The sequence below is a fragment of the Podarcis muralis genome, chromosome 12 (assembly GCF_964188315.1).
Source record: "Podarcis muralis chromosome 12, rPodMur119.hap1.1, whole genome shotgun sequence".
Classification (NCBI taxonomy): Eukaryota; Metazoa; Chordata; class Lepidosauria; order Squamata; family Lacertidae; genus Podarcis; species Podarcis muralis.
The window spans coordinates 3,171,169-3,193,303 of NC_135666.1; the positions used below are offsets into that span (position 1 = coordinate 3,171,169).

Sequence of the window (22,135 nt, forward strand, 5' to 3'; positions counted from 1 at the left end):
CTTCAGAGCCAAGAATCTCCGCACATCCCTGTGACTTGAATTTTAAGGCACTTTTGCGTCCTCATCCCTGGTATAAGAGCAAGCGGGAAGGAAGTCCGCCAAATCCTTCTTCTAGGTCGTCTGCTTTAGTGAGCCACTTCTGCCAACTAACGCTGCTGAACCCTCAACAGCCACCCAGTTGAAGGCCATTCCTAGATTCACTGGTGTTCTGAAAGCCAAGCTGCAAGCCAACCCTGTTCTTCCCAGCAGTTTGGGTGCCCATTGGACCCAAAAGCGCAGGGTTCGCTGGGTAGGAGATTAATTTATTTTTTAAGTAATTGCTTTGGTGCATCCCAGGTACCTCTGCATCTGAGCTGAAAGCAGCAACCCCCAGAGAATAAGACCCACGGGCAGCACTGCAGGGCTGTTGTGTTGGAGCTGGGCAAGGAAGGGGGTGGGAGATCCTCTCTCAGCCCCCCCTCCATCACTCATGCAAAATCATGCTGCAAGTCCGCTACCTGATTTCCACCGCTAGAGGTGCAAACCTTTCCAGAAATTACGCTCAGCCTATTCACCATGCATGGGGAGCATTCTGTACCGTATATCTAAAAGACTATAAGAATCTAAAAGAAACTAAAGGAGGGGTTAGGAGCATTAAATGGATGTGGAGGAGCATAAAAGATTAGTATATAAAAGACTACAACTATCAGTTTAGAGAGCACTATCATGTGAGTGTTCATGAAATCGTGTTTGTGGTGCAGGTCATCATCCGATGGATCTTGAGCGCTGCTGTGCAGAATCTGGCAACGTCGTATGTTGTAGCAGGGTTGGGATCTGACAGCAGCAGGGAGGTATAAAATTGTCCTGTGCACCTTGGAGTACTTGTGGTGTAATGGGGAGAGGAGGCTAATACAAATGTCTCTGTAATATAGGAAGTGGAGAAGAACATGCTCTATTGTTTCTGTTTGTCCAGAGTCACAGGGGCATTGCAACTGATACAATGGCAAATAAAATACTAAGCAGGTGATTCTTAGGACATTGCACCCAGACAATCCGGTTTGTTCATTACTTTATTTGTTTTTCTCCTGACACCTCATAAGAAGCTGGTGGGCTGGCTTTAAAAATCCCCAGCTTTGCTAAAGGGGAGATATTAAGAGGAACGATTACAATGGTAAAGTAACAGGTAAAGCACTGCACCACATGCACATAAGGCGATAAATATTTTTGTGTAGCTGAAACCCTTGTGAGCTTTCCCTTCCCCCTCTCCCTTGGCCCTTTTCCTGCCTTCTGCCATGTAAGATCCAAGCGCTGCCTCCATGATGGGCGTCTCCAGGTATGGCCTTGCATTCCCCTGGACCATCTCCAGGACCATCTCCATCAGCTCAGAGACCTGGTCCTCCCGTTCTCCTAATGCCGCCCTGTTATTAAAAGCTCAGAAGCGCCCCCCACATTCTTGGACCAGCTTCCGGACAGCCTCGTTATCTGACTGCATCACGTAATCCTGCAAGGAGTTGCCTTCTAAGGCTTCTTTGCGGGTGAACAAGAGGATGGTGTGCTTCATGGCCTCTGTCCCAAACATCTCCCGGACTCGCTGGGCTGCCTCCTCGTCCTCCGCGGTGAAGTGGCCCACCTGGGTCACAAACACGAGCGCATGAGGGCCAGGCTGAGAGAGGTCAAGGCAGCGCTTGGTCTCCTGGTCCAGCCTTTCATCGCAATCTCCGGTGCCCAAAATATCCACTGTGTCAATCACGGACACAGGATAGCCTCTCCAAGTGCAAGACGCCCTCTGGCAGGACAAGGTGGTTGTCCTGGCCTGAAGTTTCGAATCAAAGAGCTTCTGGCCAAGGATGCTGTTTCCTGTGGCGCTTTTGCCACCTACAGTCTTGCCCACAAGGAGAATCCTCAGTTCTCCCCTATTTCCTGCGGGTTTTGAAAGACAGCAAAGAGCTGGTCAGCAAAAATATCAGAGCAACCACTTCTGGTGGGATCCCTCTTAATATGTGATTGTTGAGAATTATATTGTTTTCTGATCCTCAGAGAGACTGAATGGATATGTAAAGCACACACATGTATAAATAAAAGCAGAAGAAGAACAGATTGGGAAACGTTTGTGTACACCTGATAAATTCAACAGTGTAAATAAGTTTTGATGGATGCAATAATGGAATACTGAATGGTTTAGTTTTTTGTAAAATATGCAGGGATTTATGATATGCAAAATGAACCATGGAAAGAGAAGAAGGGAAGTCATTGATATTTTAAGGATGTTAAAATGAGTATTTTAAATTGTAAAACAGAAGTGTGTGTGTGTGTGTGTTTATATAGCACCAACTCATGTAAAATATCACACAAAGTACCTATGATAATGATAATGATGATGATGATTTGTATACTGTCCCTCATCCACAAATCTCAGGGCACATATAAATAATAATTATTCAAATGACTGGCTAACCAAGAAACCATAAATAGTTCCAGAGGACCATTGGTATAAACAGCTACGCAAGTATATTTCATACTTCTTCACAGCATCTTGTAACTGAGCATGAACCAAACAAGTTCGTTTCATAACAGGACAGCCGGGAAGTGGAATCTGTTCCTCTGGGGGCATCTTGAATTGGAACAAGAGCTCGTTCCTTTTCTAGATTAACTCTTCAAGCTCTGGTCAGTGCAGGCAAGAATGAGCCGGGCGAACCAGCAGCCTGATGCAGCCAAGGGCATCTTTCTAGGTTCCTGCAGATGTGTGTCAGGATGGCATCCCACCCAGGCAAATCCCACCTCCCCAAATCCCAAAATATTACACATTGGTATAACAATATTTTTTCTGCAAATAAATAAAATAAATGTCATTGGGGGTGCTGTGAAAAACTCCTGCGAAATAGATCTGGAATAATCCACCCCACCCCAAGCAGTCAATCTGCCTCTGAGTCACTGGAACCCTTCCTTACCTCCTCTGGTCCCGTCCATCTTCCCCTGAAAAAAATGGCAAGAAATCAAGATGATATTCTCAGGCAGCCTTCCATCTGCAAACCCAGCACCCCACCCCTAGTTCAGACATGTGGTATCTCAAAGGAGAAACAGCACATTTCAGACATAAAAATGTTCAGAATATTTTGCAAGCAATGAGAAAGGAAACACCCACTGAACTGTGCCCAAACGCTGTGGCTCTTTCCTCAGGTGGCACTTAAACAGAATTCAATTAAAAACGTTATTATTATTAATTTCAAATATTATTTTCATGTATTGCAAGCAGAAGAACACCCCCCTCACCCTGAAGAGAGCGCCTGGCAAACATCAGTCTAAGCATATAAGGCTTTATATGACATTTGATGTTTTATTATGTGTTTAGATCTGTTGGAAGCCGCCCAGAGTAGCTGGGGCAACCCAGTCAGGCGTGTGGGGTGCAAATAATGAAATTTATATTCTGGTGGAGTGTTTGTTTAATTTATTCATTTCATAAAAATATGCACCCCTTGATTGTAAAAAAAAGAAGAAGAAGAACCTCAAAGCATTTTGCCAAAAGATAAAATCACCATTAATAAGAATTAACAATGACTTTAAAGCTGAGTTAAAAAGTTAAAATGACAAGACCTAAGAACAGATTAAAAGTCTCGCCAGCTGTCTAAGCATCTGAATAGGCTTGTCTAAACAAGGTTAACAGGCCTTCCAAGTGTCCCTATGCTCCAGAGACAGTCCCAGATTTACAGAAACCGTTCCAGTTTCAGATGTGATCCCAGAATGTCCCGCTTTTCCTTAGAATAATAGAATTGTAGAATTGGAAGGGACCCCGAGAGTCATCTAGTCCACCCCCTGCAATGCAGGAATATCCAGCTGCCCCAAACGGGGATCAAACCTGCAACCTTGGCTCTAACCAACAGAGACATCCAGGTTCAGGATGTTGGAGAAATGTTGGAGGGCCTGGAGTTAGGGAACCCACGAGCCAAGGAGATAAGTAACTAGACAACCTTTAGAAGACATCTGGATAGGGAAGCTGTTTAATGTTTGGTTATGCTTTTATATATACACGTTGGAAGCCTCCCTGAGTGTCTGGGGCCACCGAGTCAGATGGGTACAAATAATACAACTATTAATATTATTATGGGATAGGACGTCCCTATTTTCATCGGAAAAAGATTGCGGAGGGTAAGGAATAATTTCAGCAAGCGCCAGAAGGAGGACAGGGTCCCTGACAAACACAACCCTGCAACTCCCCTGTTCCTGTTTGTGGTGGAAGAGAAGCCCCAGTTCGGGCGCACTCTTAAGCCACACTCGGTCGATCAGCCTTTAAGGATCCTCCACAGGGATCCTTCCTTGCCTTTTGTTGCAACAGGCTAAACCCAGCTGCTGCCTCCCTAGGAAGCTTGAGGGCAGGGACCCAGCCTGGTCTGTCTGGGCATATTGAAGGGAGCTGCTTCTGAGCGAGGAAGGTGCGCCCAGGAGCGCGGAGAGGCTGCCCAGGGCTGCAAGCGAGACAGGGGCGTCTCCCGGGTCCTCTTGCAGCAGGGGCTCCTTTTGCAACCAGATCCTCTTCTCCCTCCTTCTCTCCACCACTCTGCCCTTCCCAGATGGCAGACCTCACCTCCTCAGCTGCTTCGGCAGATCCTTCCTCGTCCCGCGTCGTCTTCCACGCCGGTTTGCGTTTTCCTGCAGCGAACGGGAGCGAGAGACGAGCTGCTTCTCCGAAGGGAAAATGAAAGTAGCAGCTGAATTAGGTCCTCTTTTGCTTGGAAGGAGCAGGACAAGAATTCCCCCCAGTGGCTGCCTGGAGAACCAGCAGCTGGTTTGGGCGGTGGGTGGCGGCGTCGGGCGCTTTTCAGCTTAGAGAAAAGGCGAGCGCACGAGAGGCTCGCAGAATCAGAGAATTACAGAGTTGGAAGGGACCCGAGGGTCATCCAGTCCAGCCCCCTGCAATGCAGGAATATGCAGCTGCCCCATCGAACTTGCAGCCTTGACATCATCAGCACCATACTATACTGAGAAGTGCACAGAATGATGCCTGGCAGGGGCTGAGGGGGACGAGTCTCCTAATATTCAGGGTGTTCTCACAAAGTGTAATGCTGGTGGTCAGCAAAAGAGGTTCAAAGGCTCAAGGCAAATCTTTAAAAATGTAGTATAAACACCGACAAGTGGGAAACACTGGCCTGCGAGAGCTCCAGTTGGAGAACAGCCTTGACCAAAGGTGTCCTGGGCTTTGAAAACACTCGAACTCAGGACGCAAGGGAGAAACGTGCTAAGAGGAAGGCACGCTTGGCAAATCCACACCGTGATCAACTCCCACCTGGAAGTCAATGTCCCCACTGTGGAAGGACGTGTGGATCCAGAACTGGCCTCCAAAGTCACTGTTAAAACCGTGTTTATGGAAGACAATCTTACTCAGCTACGAGGGATCGCCAAAGAAGACAGAAGATTCAAGGTGTTGAGCAATGTCTCATGCATGATGTCATGCAGCATCACACAGCATCACACGTATGACGTCATGATGTTGCTCGGCATCGCCCACAGGGCCCCCTCGATCCCCTTAAGGAGATGTTTATTATGCTTACGCGTTTTTAGGATTGTATTTGACTCTTGTAAATGGCTTTGGAGCTTTTCCTAAACCCCATAAGCTAAGTCATGCTGACGCCTCTCCCCCCATCACTTTTTAAAAGATGATGAGGGTGTCAATCTGCAGAGAGAATCGGGGGTGGACTGGGGGCAATGGGGGTTGGACCCAAAGAAAGGAAAGGTCAGTGGGGCCCAAGCCCACAGGTCCATCTTTGTCCAGGTTCAAATGGCCTGTTGGCGAAAGGTGCCCATTGGGAAAGCCACCGGCTGAAGGTTGAGGTCCTCTCTTCCTTTGCCCGGGAGACGGTCCATGGCTCGTTGCTCCCTTGGGCCAGATGCATCCCTTCCTCATCCTGCTGCCCTCAGCTGCAGCCACCATCTCCCATCCTCAAGGCAGGAGCGGCCCAAGACATTTTGCTGCCTGGGGCAAAGGAGAAGATGGTGCAATTCCCATTCTCTGCATCAAACCTGACTAGATTGGCCCCTTGCCTTTCCTGCCCCGACTTGGCCACAGTGATCCATGCGACGGTCACCTCCAGGCTTGACTACTGTAATTCGCTCTACGCGGGGCTGCCCTTGAAGCTGTCCCAGAAACTCCAGCGGGTGCAGAATGCTGCAGCGAGGCTCCTCACGGGGTCTCTGCCATGGGAGCATATTCACCCAGTGCTTTTCAAGCTGTACTGTCTCCCGGTGGAGTACAGGGTCAGATTTAAGGTGCTGCTTTTGACCTTTAAAGCCTTTCACGGCCTAGGACCCTCGTACCTATGGGACCGCCTCTCCTGGTATGCCCCACGGAGGACCTTAAGGTCCATAAATAGCAACACCCTAGTGGTCCCGGGCCCTAAGGAAGTCAGATTAGCTTCAACCTGAGCCAGGGCCTTTTCAACACTGGCTCTGGTCTGGTGGAACGCTCTGCCTCATGAGACCAGGGCCCTGCAGTTGTTCCGCCTGGCCTTTGGCTTGGAGCCAATTTGATTCCCTCCCTCTCTTTTCTTTTTCCTTTCTCCTCCTGTGATGAGGCTGCATTTTAATATTTTAATGTTTCAATATTTTAATGTTGTATTTTAATCTTGTTTTAAGTTGTATTCTTTCAACTTGTTTTTATTATTGCTTGTTAGCCACCCTGAGCCCGGCCTTGGCTGGGGAGGGCGGGGTATAAATAAAAATTATTATTATTGTTGTTGTTGTTGTTGTTGTTGTTATAGATTGGGAGTTGACTCTCCAGCCAACGCTGGTGATGTTCTGGCACATCACATGGCACTCATTTCTTTTTTTTCTTTTAGTCTTCTATTTATATTTTTCAAATTTATACATTTCATTAGTTTTACAAACAATTTAACATTTCCAAATTTTGACTTCCTTCCCCCTCTTTCTGCGATTCCTTAAATTATTCTTTTTCAAAAATATATTCTGCATATCCAAATTCATTTAACTTGCTCATTTATTTATCTACTGTAAATATATACTCTTATAAAACTGCAGGTTTTTACAGTAATCATTACAGTAATCCTGCTAATGTTTTTATCTGTAAAAATTCAGTAATCCATTTCCATTCTTTTATAAAAAGTTTGTTATCCTGATTTCTTATTCTTCCGGTAAGTTTTGCCATTTCTGCATATTCCGTAAGTTTTTCCATCCCTTCCTCCTTTGCTGGGACTTCTGCTTCTTTCCATTCTGCATCCTCCACCCCAAGCCCATTAAGGAGGATTCCCTTGGCTCACATCTGGAGACATCTCCCCCAGGGGGCTTCAACCAGCAGCTGCACAAGCCTGCCTAGCTACAGAGCTACAATACTTTGTAAATCCTCTTAAAAGATTGTAGGAATTTGGTATATGCACTGGTGTTTCCTTGCAGAAAATACTTTCCATCTGCTAAACTGGAGCCTTTTCCAGGCATCTTTCTTAATACTTACCAAGGAAGAGTCTGAAACCAAACAAGCAGACATTTCTCTTGCTCCCACCAAGTCACTCTCTAGATTCTTGTCACTGCAAATGATACGAGTTATTTACACATTAATGACAACTAACCAGCCAGTTCCTAAGAGCAAAGGGTGGTTACCATTCAAAATAAACAAAATCCCTAAATCTCTCTGTCAACAGCAACTAAAACGGGGAGATTGCCACTGAAATCAGGACATTTGACAAAAGCTGCTGGTGTTGCAGGTTGTTCTAACTTTTAGCAACAAAATTTGGGCAGTTAAATTTGGGTAGTTTCAGATTCCCTCGCCCCTCTTCACAATCCCATGCCCACACACCACCTGTTATGTACTGAATTGAATAGGATCCAAAATGCAGCAGTCTGATTGGTCCTAGAACAATAGGATTCAGAATGCAGCAGTCTGATTGGTCCTAGAACAATAGGATTCAGAATGCAGCAGTCTGATTGGTCCTAGAACAATAGGATTCAGAATGCAGCAGTCTGATTGGTCCTAGAACAATAGGATCCAAAATGCAGCAGTCTGATTGGTCCTAGAACAATAGGATCCAAAATGCAGCAGTCTGATTGGTCCTAGAACAATAGGATTCAGAATGCAGCAGTCTGATTGATCCTAGAACAATAGGATTCAGAATGCAGCAGTCTGATTGGTCCACAGGAGCCACCCAATCCAGCTCCAGGTGGAAGTGAATCCGCAACCTGATTGGCCTACAGGAGAATCCCGGAATTAGCCAATCACGTGGGGCCCAATGTGTAAATCGTGTATATAAAGCAGACATTCTGGGGGAACTTCCATTCCGCCTCACCACTATGTGCTGAATAAAGAGCATGAAATCCACTCTCGACTCCGAGTATATTTCACCACCTCTTTGGCAATCACAGCTGCCCTCTCTGCCCTCACTTGGATACAGTCCTGGACAGCCTTATCCGCAGCTTCTCTTGTCTGTTTTCCTGAACTTATTAGCATCAGGAGACAAACATTTGATCTGAGTAGAAAGCGAAAGTAATTCTGCCATGGATTGGGTTTCCTCTGGCATGGTCAGACACACCAGCTGCCAATGTCTGTCAGTGCTGGTAAACAAGCTGGTTTACAGGAAAAGCATTGGGAAGAAATGGGGGGGGGGGAGCAGAAATCTTGTCAATCTTGGGAACCAGAGTGCTTTAGGTGCGTTATTGCAATTCTTCCAGTCATAGGTCAATGGAGGCACTGTTAGAAGAATCATCATCAACAACAACTATTTTTATTTTTGTTGTATTATTTACTATTATTATATATATTATATATTATTATTATTATTATTATTATTATTATTATTATTACCCCACCCATCTGGCTGGGTTTCCCCAGCCACTCTGGGAAGCTCCCAACAGAATATTATTATTAATAATAAAGCAATAAAACACCAAACATTAAAAACTTCCCTAAACAGGGCTGCCTTCAGATGTATTCTAAAAGTCATATACCATAGTTGTTTATTTCCTTGACATCTGATGGGAGGGCGTTCCACAGGGCGGGTGCCACCACCGAGAAGGCCCTCTCCCTGTAACTTGGCTTCTCGCAGTGAGGGAACCGCCAGAAGGCCCTTGGAGCTGGACCTCAGTGTCCGGGCAGAACGATGGGAGTGGAGACGCTCCTTCAGGAATACTGACATCAAACAACAATGCCCAAGCCCCCAAAGAAGGAATTATCAAAATTAAATTAAATTGCTATGTATTTATTTTAAATCCTTTTATCGTCCACTTTCTCTTGCTCAGTTCAAGGGGTGATAGAATCTTGGAAATGTACGGCTGGAAGAAATCTAGTCCACCCCCTAAGGTATCCCAGACAGACGGCCACCCAACCTCTCTTGAAAAACCTCCCATAATATGGATTTACTTTTTTAAAAAAATAATCTATATATAACAACAACACTCTTATTATTTGTACCCTGCCCACCTGCTTGGGTTGCCCCAGCCACTCTGGCTTTCATTCCTGAATACCAGCAGGCCAGAAGCCGAAAGCAGGACAGAGCACAATTTCGCCTTCAAAATTTGTTCTTCGGTTATTCTATCTGCCATAGCAGTCCGTATGGCTCCACCAATTAAGCTATGTCACATACCGCATAGAAAGAAAAAATCCCAGACCTAACCGAATGTCACCGGAACAAGACCTCCCTGACTTCAAGAGAAGTAACTTGTTTTGCCCCCCAAATGAAGTACAACATAGCATGGTGTTTCTCAAAGGAAGCTATTTCGACCAGACCATTACTGGTTTTTGTTTAAGATTTGGTCCAGCTCTATTGAACCCCTGCAGGTCTGCAGATATGCAAGATGAAGGGGACTCTGCCCTCTGTTCACTCCATGTTAAAACATCAACCCTGCAATGAATTAGGGGCCGCCACCTGCCGAAGGAGGGACGCGGGTGGCGCTGTGGGATAAACCACAGAGCCTAGGACTTGCTGATCAGAAGGTCGGTGGTTCGGATCCCCGTGATGGGGTGAGCTCCCGTTGCTCGGTCCCTGCTCCTGCCAACCTAGCAGTTTGAAAGCACGTCAAAGTGCAAGTAGATAAATAGGTACCACTCCAGCGGGAAGGTAAACGGCGTTTCCGTGCGCTGCTCTGCTTCGCCAGAAGCGGCTTAGTCATGCTGGCCACATGACCCGGAAGCTGTACACCGGCTCCCTCGGCCAATAAAGCGAGATGAGCACCGCAAGCCCAGAGTCGGCCACAACTGGACCTAATGGTCAGGCATCCCTTTACCTTTTTACCTTTTACCTGCCAAAGGAGTCCAGGAGAGAACTAATGAAACTCACAAAGTAATCAGGGTTGGCACCATCCTGGCCCTGCCTGGTCTGCTCTCCCTCTCTCTCTCTTTTTTCTTTCTTTCTTTCTTTGCAATGGCAAACATTCAGTAGTTTACTGCTTGTATGGGTTTGTAACATAAAACATAAAATAAATGGTATATGGCTTCAACAGATAGTAATAATAGCAATAATAATAATATTTTTGGAGAAATAAGGTAAATATGTTCAGATATGAAGTGAGGTGAGTTGAGGGGGCTGGGGCATGGGAGAGGGACGGCACCTTGGGGTGCTGATTGGCTGAGGGTGGGGTGTGGCAACCCGAAAGGCCTCAATTCTCTTCTGTCATTGGAGGGAAGAAATTGTGAGCCTCTGCACTATTTCTGCAGCACCAGCAAACCTCCTTTCTCTCTGCCCACCCCGCTCCATGGCACGATTTCCAAGGCTTTTCCCGTAAACCAGGTGCTGTTATAGTCAGTGGCAGAATGCCTTGGTCCAGCTATTTCTGTGCTGGCAGAAACCTACTTTCGTTTTCAAGGTAGATCAAATGCTGGTCTCCTAATCCCAGTGCTGGCCTCCTGATCTAAAGCAATCCAGAAATAGGCAAATATCTGAGGAGGAGAAGTCACCGTCAGGTGCTGCTCAGGAAGCTGTTCCAAGTTGCTTCAAGCAGCACTCCGTTCAGATACAGGCCAGGCTCAACTTCCCTATTATTTGTGGGTTCTGGTACAGTAGTACCTTGGGTTACAGACACTTCAGGTTACAGACTCCGCTAACCCAGAAATAATACCTCAGGTTAAGAACTTCGCTTCAGGATGAGAACAGAAATTGCAAGGCAGCAGCAGCGGGAGGCCCCATTAGCTAAAGTGGTGCTTCAGGTTAAGAACAGTTTCAGGTTAGGAACGGACCTCCAGAACGAATTAAGTACTTAACCTGAGGTACCACTGTACATTTCCGAGCAGAATTCAAAGTGTTGGTGTTGACCTTTAAAGCCCTAATTGGCCTCGGTCCTGTTACCTGAAGGAGCATCTCCACGTCCACCTCCTTCTATTGGTTACAGGAGAGGACAAAACTGCCCTCTGGGTGGAAAATTTCAGAGGAGCTGCATTTGGTCTTCTGTAGTTCTTGGAGAAGCAGCCAAGAGCAGCAGGAGGAGGAGACCCACACAGAGAAAGACCCACACAGAGGGAGACCCACACAGAGGGAGACCCACACAGAGGGAGACCCACACGGAGGGAGACCCACACAGAGGGAGACCCACACGGAGGGAGACCCGCACATCAGACTGACCACAGGTTGGTATTTGGGAACTGGGAGCAGCAGCCACAAGGTTTGACTTTAAGTCTCCTGTATCTCAACCTGCCTCAGAGATGCTCAAGGTCTGCTTTGTTTGACCTGCTGTTAGAGGCTGGGTTAGAGCTCTCGGAAGCAAAACTTTGGCTTGCGTGTATAATCATAAATCTTTCCCCTTTGATTAAATTAGCAGTTAAAGGAGCCTGACAATCTGCAGGAACATCCTTCTAGGGGTTTTAAAGTTTATTTTTAAAAGAACAAGTCCTTTCCCCCTCCCCTCCTCCCCCCCCCGCCAGAATTGCCTGAAATTTGCAGACATGGAGACTGACAAATCCCAGAATTAGAGCTGCAAGTGTCTCTTTTGCCATTTTGGGGGGGGGGGGTACAAAAAGACAAAGAAAAAATCAGTAGGGGGGAGAAATGGAAATGCCTTCTTCTGCCCCACACCAGGGATTTTTCGGCACACAGCTTCTCCCTGCAAGAAATAAATCTCTCTATTAAATTGGATAGAGAAAGGAGAGGCAGAGGAAAGAGAAAGGGTCCCTCTGAAAAACCAATCCTTCGTCGGCATCTCTTCCCAAATCACTGAATTCAGGGATCAAGACCTCGGCTCGCCGGTCAAAGTGGAATCTCCCCCTTCCCTCTTCTGCTCTCTCCAGCCCATCCGCACTCGAACTCAGAGCAAGGGAATCTTTCGCCAAGAGGGAGAATCAGCTCAGCGGTAGAGCAGCTGCCCTGCATGCAGAAGGTCCGAGGTTTGACCCCCGGCCTCTCCAGGTGGGCCTGGGGGAGAGACTTGCGCCTGGGAAGCGCCTGCCAGTCAGTGCAGGCGACATTGCGCGAGACGGAGCGAGGGCCCCACTCTGCGCAAGGCGACCTCTGGGGTTCCCACATGCAGAAAGAGAACCGCACCTTCTTCTCCGCGTTGTCAAAGAAAAGAGCAGCTGCGCTTGATGGGCGTTGCTCTCTCTCTCTCTCTCTCTCTCTCTCTCTCTCTCTCTCTCTCTCTCGTGTGGACCCGGGACTCGGTTCAGAGAGGAATAACACGGGGAGGGGCGAATCCAGCCCCCCTCTCACCCTGCAGTGCCACCAAATATTTCTGGCTAGCAGCCCAGAGCCCTTTCTCAGGCTTGCTTCTCTGACTTGTTTCTCATTCACCAAAAGAGAATTGCCAAGCGGAGACGACTCTGCTCGCCCCACTGAGTCTTCCGGGGCGCTTGCAGAAGCACCCGAGAGGCAGAGGAACCCCACATTTCCCTCGGACCCACAACTTGGTGCTGGGGAGGCGTGAGGTTCTTCCCCTTGCACTTTGTCATTCCTGAATAGATAAGAGGAGAAGTGGCTTCTGTGCCTGAAACAGACTTGTGCTTTCAGAAGGGACCAACGCAAGTCGTACTGTTCCCCTGAGATCACTCAAGCAAGAGGGAAAGGGAGAGTCATCCAATTTCCACGTTTCTAGCAAGATGCTTTTGCACATTAGAAGTTGTCACGGCTTCTTTTGTTGTCAAAGGCTTCTTTTGCACGGCTGCTGCAAACGGTTCCAGCTGGCATATTGCAGAGGGGACTGGGTGACGGGGATCTTGTGCTGATGATGCCCTCGCCTCCTGCTCTCTGGCTCTTTGGAAAGGCCACGAATCCATCCTGACAGGGCCCAGACTTGGAGCAAAGGAATGAAGGCTGCAGTGCAAGGGTCACCTGGGCTTTGGGGTGGGACTAGGGGGACCCCTGGCCTGGCTCCTAAGATGCTGAGCACCTCTGCTGCTGCCAGTTGCTTCCTTGCAGGAGGGATGGGGCTGGCGGCTGTGGACCATCTGGGCTATTGCATCCTGGACATTTCTGTGTGTTCTCTTGGTTTGTTTTACCAGTCTCCATCAATTAATGAGAAAAGTACTTCAGTCATTGATGGCATCTCCCACTGTTTATTCTTCTCTGCTCTCTGCCCATTTCTCCTATTTTAAGACTGCAGCATGTGTGAGATTGCTCTTAATCCTCTCAATTTGGGGGAGACCTGCATCAGATCTCTTTCTCTCCCTCTCTGCCCTACCTTTCCTTTTGCCTCATCCTGGGAGAAAGCTGGGGGTATCAAGAGAAATTGAGGGATCTTCAAATCTTTCTGCAAGCACAATCAGAGCATAGGTGGAACTCAGCTCCAACTCCACTTCTGCTATCTCACACCTTTGGCTTTTCCCTACTCTTATAGGACAAATCTTCCCTCCTTACAAAGTGATTGAATGAAAGGTCTGCTGCCCAGGAAGAGAGGCTGAGAGCAGGTGGCAAATTGCAGAACCCATTTCCTTGTCAGATCTCTTGTGCTGCTGAAATGTGTAGTGCCTTGAACTCTGTTTAACTGAGGTGATGAGAGTAGGCATTAATGTTTATTTTTCTAATCTAGCAAGAATCAAACTTCCTAAGAGTGAATACAAAAATGTCGATCATAAACAAGGTTAATATAGAATACATTAAAAAAAATTCATAATGAATATAGAATACATACAAGACAGCAGGGCATACATGTAGACAAGGTTTATAGTGACTGCAGCTCAAGGCAGCAAGCCTGAAATCTCCTTAGCAGATTTTGTGAGCACAGGCAAAGTCTTGGCACTTAACCAGGGTTTGTGTTTGTTGATTGGACAGAAAGAGATGCTCATCCAATATGCAGATGACACTGAACTGGGAAGGGTAGTTAATACTGAATAAGAGAGAATCAATATTCAATATGACTGTAACAGACTAAAGAACTGGGGCGAGACTAACAACACTGATTTCAATGGGGATAAAATGTCAGTTTCTGCACTTAGAAGTAATAAATAGGTGCACAAATATAAGATGGGGATACCTGGCTTGCTGGCAGAATATGTTGAAAGGATCCAGGGGTCTTAGTAGACCACAAGCTTAAAATGAGTCAACAGTGAGATGCAGCAGTAAACCCCCCCCCCCAAAAAAAACCCATATGCAATCCTAGGCTGCATCAACAGCAGTCTAGCGTCCAGATGAAGGGAAGTAATAGTCCCACTCTATTCTGCCTTGGTCAGACCTCACCTGGAATACTGTGTCCAGTTCTGGGCACCACAATTTAAGAAGGAGGTTAAAAAGCTGCAAGGTGGTTAGGATGACCTTCCCTAGTAGAATATCACACTAGGGAATGTGGTGGGATGAACAGCTGGGTGCTGGAGGTACCTAATGCCCCATCAGGTGTGGTCCTGGTCTCCTTGAATGTGGGGTAAGGATACTACTCTGAAGGAAGCCCTCCTTGGATATCTAAATTTCTACGAAAAGGGAAAGAAATAGGAGCAAACATGAGCAGCCTTGTCTTGTAAGCTGGGCCTAGGAATCCTGTCCAAGCAGAGCCCCCATTGGCACATGATCCCTTTGCCCCCCGTTTTTTGGCCTTCCTCTTTTCCCCACACGCTTTGCATGCCAAATAATATTTCCAGAGTCCTTCACATCTCTTGTTTCTTGCAGGAAGGTGAAGGCAGGAGAGCAACCTGGACCTGAGCCATGGACAGATCAGACAACCCGGTTAAAATACCAGCCCTGGGCCGCCCATTCCAGCTGGGGATGCTGTACGACTGTCGTAAAGATGCCCTCATCCCAGGTAGAGCTGGTGCAAGGAAGAGCTTATGCTGAAAAGGGAAACATTATTCATATCAAGATTAGTAGTTGGCCCAAACAGTGCAGTTTCAGTGCTAAATATGCTCCTCAAATTCGTTTTCAACATTACTGTCTGCTTCCACATTTTTTGCCAAAGTTTGTGCTCCTTTATGTTCTCTTCATTTGGACAAGACTTCCATTTATTAAAAAGAAGTCTTCTTGCCCGTGATAGCGTCTTTGCTCCTTAAGCTTGCTGGCATAGTCTTGGCCCAAATCATCATCAACATCTGTCAATAAAGATTCAGCAGGTGTGTTCTGTTTCAATTTTTAAAAGCTTGCTGAAAACCTTTCTACTCCACCAGGCCTGTGCAGGCCATTAAGAATACATCTTTCCACAATTATTACTGTAGGTAAAAAAAACAGGACTTTTATTCAGCCAGAACCTGCCAGAACTCAGTTCTGGCACCTCTCAGGTGGGCACCATTGCATTATAAGAGAACAAGGGAAGCATTCATGGAGAGTTCTGGCATCTTTTTTTCTTGAAAAATACCACATTAAACATAAAAAAAACTTCCCTATACAGGGCTGCCTTCAGATGTCTTCTATAGGTTGTCTAGTTACTTTTCTCCTTGGCTCAGGGGTCACATAACTCCACATCCTCCAACATTTCTCTGATGAAAATAGGGATGTCCTACGCCTAAGGGAAAGCGAAACATTCAGGGATCAAATCAGAAACCGGGATGGCTTCTGTAAATCCAAGACTGTCGCTGGAAAACTGGGACACCTGGAGGGACTGTAATCCATTGTTGTGTTCCTGTACCAATAATTTAACAACTTTCACCACTGTAACTGTTATGTGTGCCAGCGTGGTTGCTCAAGAACGAACAGGCAAGACTCCCACTGGTCTTTTCAAAGCTTTATTATCTATCCAAAACATTCACTGTGCAGAGCGTCTCAATTGCATGTTTGCTCAGTCGCTAGCAGCATCTGGGAGTGGGCGGTCCTTAAACTTTCCCCAGCAGAGCAGTCTTTTGACCCCCATCCTACACCTTCCCTCTCTGCGCTTAAATCGACTGCGCAGAGAGGGCGTGGGCAAAGGGAGACCTTCCTCCCCCTCGCTTTGCTCAGGCTCGGTGTTGCGGCTCTCTCTAGCATCCTCCGAGCCCTGCATCTCTTCCCCACTGTAACACAGCTGCTCTCGCCTCTGAGCTGATGGCAGTTCCCTGACAGTAACTAAGCCAAGTTTTACTCCCTGTCCTTTTCTGACTGCTGTATGGAAAAGGACATGAATCTGACCTTTGGAAAGTTTTTAAGTAAACCATTATGAATTTACCAAAGATGTGGTCTTTTTCAATGCCGGGTGGGGGGACGACACTATTTTGGAAGGAACTCACAAGCACATATTTTAAACGTCTGACAGCGTAAATTTTCATACTTTGCTTTGCTGCATATTTTGTGATTTTAAATCTGCTGATGTTCTCTCACCAAAGTGTTTTGCCCCGACTTGGATCTTGGCCCCCAGGGAATTCTCCTTATATATACCCACTTTTTCCGTGCCAGTCAACAACTAGCACCAACTCTCTATGGCCTCAATCAGGAGACGTTCACAGCCCTAAATGGTGGTGATTGAATCTTATCCCTGCTGCTGAGCCAGTGCCCACCCCCTTTCTGAGGCCTGTACAACAGAAGCTCATGAAATGTTCACATTTGTTCCACTCTCATATCTGGTCAAAGATTTTCCCTGCCTTTTGCAAAGTTTTACAAAACTGCACAAACCTTTTTTGTTGGGGATGACAGTGGGACAAAATTCATGACTGCAGACATTGTGGGCAATGATAGCTCTATTTTAACTCCTTGTTTCTCTGTTCAGTCTTAGGCATTAGGCTAATTGTGTTCTACATTTGTATGGACATACTCAAGTCTTGCATATTTCTCTGCTTTATCCCAGGAATCACCCTTTGGGACCACGACTCGCTTCAGAAGGACTTGTGTATCAAACCGCAACCCAAGGCTGAATATGAAATCATTGCATCTGACTCTATCGATAATAAGGCCTCTGCTCTCAATGTCCCAGCATCACTCAAAGCCAGTTTTTTGGTGGGATTGGTTGAAGTGGGTGGATCAGGCAAATTCCTTCAAGACACCAAGAAGTCCACGAAACAGGCCAGAGTTACTCTGCAGTACAAAACTACCACCAAGTATTCACAGCTGACCATGAGCCATTTGGGAATCCGAAATGTCACTTATCCAGCTGTTTTTGAGCATGGCACAGCCACCCATGTTGTCACTGCCATCTTGTATGGAGCCCAGGCTTTCTTTGTGTTCGACCGAAATGTCTCTTCTTCCGAGTCTGTGCAAGATATACAAGGAAGCCTCCACGCTGCGATCAACTTGATTAAAGTCTCTATCAAAGGGGAAGCATCTGTCAAGATGGAGGAGAAGGAGAAAGCCCAAACGGAGAATTTCAGCTGCAAGTTCTATGGGGATTTTTCTTTGGAAAGTAATCCGGTGACTTTTCAAGATGCCATGAAAGTCTACAGCGATCTGCCCCAAAAGCTTGGGGAGGATGGAGAGAAGGCTGTGCCTGTCAGAGTTTGGCTGTACCCACTGACCAAGCTAGATTCCAGAGCAGCTAAGATGGTGCGTGAAATCAGCTTAGCACTGATCTTTGATGCTCAAACTGTTTTGGAGAAACTGAATGAAATCAACATGCGATGTAATGATCTGGCTATGAATCCTGTTGCTGAAAAGTTCCCAGAATTAAAGAAGAAAATCAAGAGATTCAAGGATCTGTGCAAGCAGCACAAGCAGACTTTCCAGAAACACCTGGCAGGAATCCTGCCTATGATCCGGGGAGGGAGGGAAGAAGAAAGTGTTCTGGCGGACATTTTAACGTCTATTAAGCTGTCTCCCTTCAACAGCCAAAGACTCAGTGAGTTTTTGGATGCCAAGGAAAGAGAGATTAATTTGGTGAATTCTTACCTTAGAATCCTAAGTGGAATGGAAGTAATATCTTCCCAGAACAAACTGGAAGAAATTGTGCTAAATCCTGTGAATGAGTTTGTTGTCTCATTTACCTTCACTTCTTTACATGATGAGGAACCATTTTTAGTGAGCTTACAAGACTGGCTTCAGAAAGATTTTTTTCAGGAAACAGCAAATTCCACCAGTGGCCAGTCAACACCCAAGAACAGTCAAGCCTGGTTTGAGCACCAAGAGAGAAATCGGAATGCTCGTAAAGCTGCCAAATCCATTACAGATTTTGCCCAGGTCAATGAATCCAATGGGAAAACCCGGTTCCTTGTGGCTTCTGTCCCAGATCAGAACAACCCAGGAGCTTCCATTTACCTCTATGAAGATGGGGAGATGTTCAGCAGCAACTTTGAGCTGCCCTCAAAACCTCTCCCTCCACTGATTGGCCGAATTGGACATGAGAGTGTGCAGCTGACATTTCAACCAGCTGAGTATGGGAGGGCTTCAATCTCCAGCTATCAGGTAGAATACAAGATTGCAGGAGAAGAAAATTGGAAGACTGTGAATACTGACGACAGTCAGGAGACATTCCAAGTGAGAGGGCTGAGCGCAAACACAGAATACCAGTTTCGATACAGCGCTAGGAGCAAACCAGGACTTAGTGAGACCAGCAATGTGAGTAAATATGTACAGACACTTCCTACCAGCCCTCCTGGGGAGCTGAGAGAGATATTCGCAGAGTCTTCCAAAATCAGTATAGCCTGGGAGAGCCCAAAGATCATTGGCCAGGGAGCAGTTATAAAGGAATACAAAGTGGCCTGCCGTGAAGAGGCTGGAGAAGCAAAAAGCAAGGACAAAGATGAATGGGCTGAAAAAAGAACAGGGAAGAAAACAGAGTTCTGTGAGATGGATGGTGTGAAGCCCCAGACACCCTACAGATTCAGAGTCTCAGCCATGTGTGCCGGTGGGGCTGAGAGTGAGCCCAGCAAAGAGATTGAGGTTTCCACATCATTGGAAGGAGACGAGAGCAGAGCAGCTTGTCAATACCTCCAAGACAGAGGAGAGCAGAAGCTGTATGATCAAACTGAAGAAAAAAAGTCCTCTCTAGGAGGCAAACTTAGGAAATGGGGGGAAGTTGTTGTAAACTGGCTTAAATAAGGAGGTCGTGTATAGCTTTTCAGGCACCCTTTGTTTGCTTTTGGCTATCAGCAGAGAGCTCAGGTTCTGTGAGTGTAATTCGGACCAGAGTCTCTTGCTCTCTGTGCGTATTTGCGTGAAGGTGGCTGTGGAAACATTTGTAGCTGTCGTGAGGTGAGCTTATCCACATCTTCATTTTCCCGGCCAGTTTCGCTCGGGGAAACTTGATCTTTAGTGCTGAATCAGAACTAACAGCAATCAGGTTTTCCGTGGAATGCCATTTGTTCTGATTTAGCGCTAAAGAGCAGGCTGGGGGAAAGCAGTGGGGCAAAGGCAAAATTGCTTGGAGCTGTGCCTGGAAAGTGTGAGACGAGAGGAAAACTGCTGGGAACCATGCTTCCCAGGCACGGAACAGACAGAAGTGTGAACAAGCCCTTTGTTGCTGCAGACAAAATGCTTCCCAGTCATAGTTCCTACCAGCTTATTGGCTAACTGGTGCTGGGTGAAATGCTGTTCTCTCCAGGGATTTGTATTATCTCCGATGACTGCCAATAATAATAATAGGGAAAGTGAATGGGGCCTCATATGGAAGTGCTGCTTCTGACCACCCCAGCATAAGAATGTGCCCATAAATCTCCCTGCCCTAGCAGTCTTTGGAACGTGATTGGAAACTTGGGGTGTTGCAGGAATGCTCTTGGCAGGAGCTGCTTATGGCCCCTTTGTCCTAGCAAGCTTTTGACCTGCCTGATTGATCTCTCTCCCATTCTTCCTTATCCATAGAATCTTAGAATTGGAGAGTTGGAAGAGACCCTGAGGGTCATCTAGTCCAACGCCTGCAATGCAGGAACTCAACTCAAGCATCCATGACAGATGGCCACCCAACCTCTGCTTAAAAACCTTCAATGAAGGAGAGTCCACAACCTTCAGAGGCAGCCTCTTCCACAGTCAAACTACTCTTACCATCGGACAGTTCTTCCTAATATTTAGTCAGAGCTCCTTTCTGGTCACTTGAATCCATGGGTCTGGTTCCTACCCTCTGGAGCCCTTCAGATATGAAGATGTTTCTCCTGTCTCCTCTTAGTCTCCTCTTCTCCAGGCTAAACATACCCGGCTCCCTCAACCATTCCTCATAAGGCTTGGTTTCCAGAGTATATTTTCAACTGGCGACTGATTGGAATCTCTGTGTGTGTGATTACTTGTAATATTTTTTCTTTCATTTTCTTATTGCTAGCCATCTAGATGTCTTTTTGAAGATCCAGTAGGATATAATTTCTTTTTGAAAACATTTAACCCTGGATATATCTGCATTTTTGGGGAGCATATTCTATTGCTCTTTGTACCAGCAGTGCCAAAGAGGCTCCCTACCAAGGAATTCCTGGAGCTGAAGCAGAAATCCAGTCTGAAGGATCCATGCCTAGAAGCCATATTCACCCTCAGGCGACTAGGGCATGACCAGATCACCTCTGCTGGCTGACAACTAGGTCAGACCAGATCCTGCCTCTTTCCCTGCACTGGGAGACTGCTGAGAAACTTGACTGCTGGAGATGTCTTGTGCACTTTGCATTTTGAACCCTGCACGCTGTAACCACAACTGCCCACTGATTTCTCCCATGTTTGGGGAGTCATGTTTTACTGCTCCCTGCCTGCTTCCTGCAGCTGTGCCGTGAAACAGCCTCTAAATAAAAGCTACTCTGTTCTTTAAGAAGGGTCTCATCAGTGTCTCCTGAGCAGGGCCTGCGCAAGACATTTTGCTACCTGAGGCGAATTACAAGATGGCATCCGTTCCTCATACAGGAGTCAGACCAGCAGTTGGACCTTAACCCAGCCTGAGTGCTGAGAGAGTGTCTCCACCACACCTGAGGCAGCACGAGATTTTAGTAGGGCCAGGAGGACATGCTGGGTAGCAGAGCTGGGCACCACATTCAGCTGAAGCCCAAATCCTTTCCCCAGTTTTTTATAATTAAGGTTTTATTCAGACTTTTCATATTACATTTCATTGAAAAGCAAACTGATCTAAAAAAGAAGAGAAGGAAAGGTGCAAAGTCCTCTCTGACAGGTAGATCTTAACTCTTATCCCACACAGAAGGGGGTGGAGCCTCCCAGCTCTCACCTGGGAGCTTCTCTTTCTTCTCCCAGCTTCCCACCTTGGAAGATCCTTACTTCCCTGCCTCTCACACAGGGTCCTTCACCAGCCAGCCATCAGCCCAAATCCTGAGCCAGTTCAGAGGGATCTGGCCTTGGGTCAAGCTGGGTCGAGACAGCCCCAGATCAGGTCGGGCCCCTTGCTGCGATCCAGAACTGTCAGGTGGCCAAACTGATGGTAGCACCAGGCAAGCTTCTGTGGAAGAGTCTGCCCATGAACCTGCCTTACTCCAGAGAAGTCCTGGGGGTCATCTTTCCCAGGATTCTGACTGGCAACGGCTGCCTCATGCAGAGCTCTCTCAAGTGCTAGTCCAACACTCTAACCACTGCACCACACGGACTAAGATGCCTGGGAAATGGCTCCCCAGCCGTGACTTAGCCAAATGGCTCAGTTTCAACCATTTATTCAGATTATTCTAAATCCGATGGCAAATGTATTCTGGTTCATAAATGCAGACATTTTGGGGCTTTCAGGGAAGCTTTTAATGTTTAATAGATTATTGTATTTTAATATTCTGTTGGAAGGCACCAGGAGTGGCTGGGGAAACCCAGCCAGATGGGCGGGGTATAAATAATAAATTTATTATTATTATTATTATTATTATTATTATTATCTGCTAAACTAGAAATGGTAATATGTGAGATTTTCCCCTGTCATGATCAAGTCTGTCTCCTGTGGGTGTACTCCAGATTCATTGACTAGATTTAGCTAACACCCCGGGATCTCTATTGACAATCACACCTGCAAAAATGGAATCTCC

At 46.7% G+C, this 22,135-nt stretch overlaps 2 protein-coding genes and 1 pseudogene across 3 annotated transcripts in view; 1 reads left to right on the top strand and 2 right to left on the bottom strand.

Moving 5' to 3' along the window:
- The window catches only part of LOC114607877 (GTPase IMAP family member 2-like), a 56,851-nt gene extending 52,214 nt beyond the window's left edge, over positions 1-4,637 (bottom strand). The window contains 2 exon segments of the mRNA XM_077916673.1: positions 2,928-2,952; positions 4,559-4,637. Of these exon segments, the coding sequence (XP_077772799.1) occupies positions 2,928-2,946 (19 nt within the window). The 5' untranslated portion in view covers positions 2,947-2,952; positions 4,559-4,637.
- On the bottom strand, positions 987-4,634 carry LOC114607677 (GTPase IMAP family member 2-like; annotated as a pseudogene). Its single transcript, XR_013390287.1, has 3 exons — positions 4,559-4,634; positions 2,928-2,952; positions 987-1,899 (listed from the first exon to the last, which is right to left on the bottom strand). The product of XR_013390287.1 is annotated as a GTPase IMAP family member 2-like (transcript).
- Positions 4,638-14,935: 10,298 nt separating the features above from the next.
- Positions 14,936-21,703, top strand: LOC144324972 (stonustoxin subunit alpha-like). The gene is made up of 2 exons (XM_077916616.1): positions 14,936-15,126; positions 17,071-21,703. Exons 1-2 carry the CDS (start codon positions 15,030-15,032, stop codon positions 19,251-19,253), a joined length of 2,280 nt encoding a protein of 759 aa, XP_077772742.1. The 5' UTR covers positions 14,936-15,029; the 3' UTR covers positions 19,254-21,703.
- Positions 21,704-22,135: the final 432 nt, after the last annotated feature.

Bases quoted from the DNA above. Each gene is read 5' to 3' on its own strand.
- LOC144324972 (XM_077916616.1), top strand. From the start codon at position 15,030: ATGGACAGATCAGACAACCCGGTTAAAATACCAGCCCTGGGCCGCCCA. The intron at 15,127-17,070 runs GTAGAGCTGGTG...GCTTTATCCCAG, and splicing joins TAAAGATGCCCTCATCCCAG to GAATCACCCTTTGGGACCAC.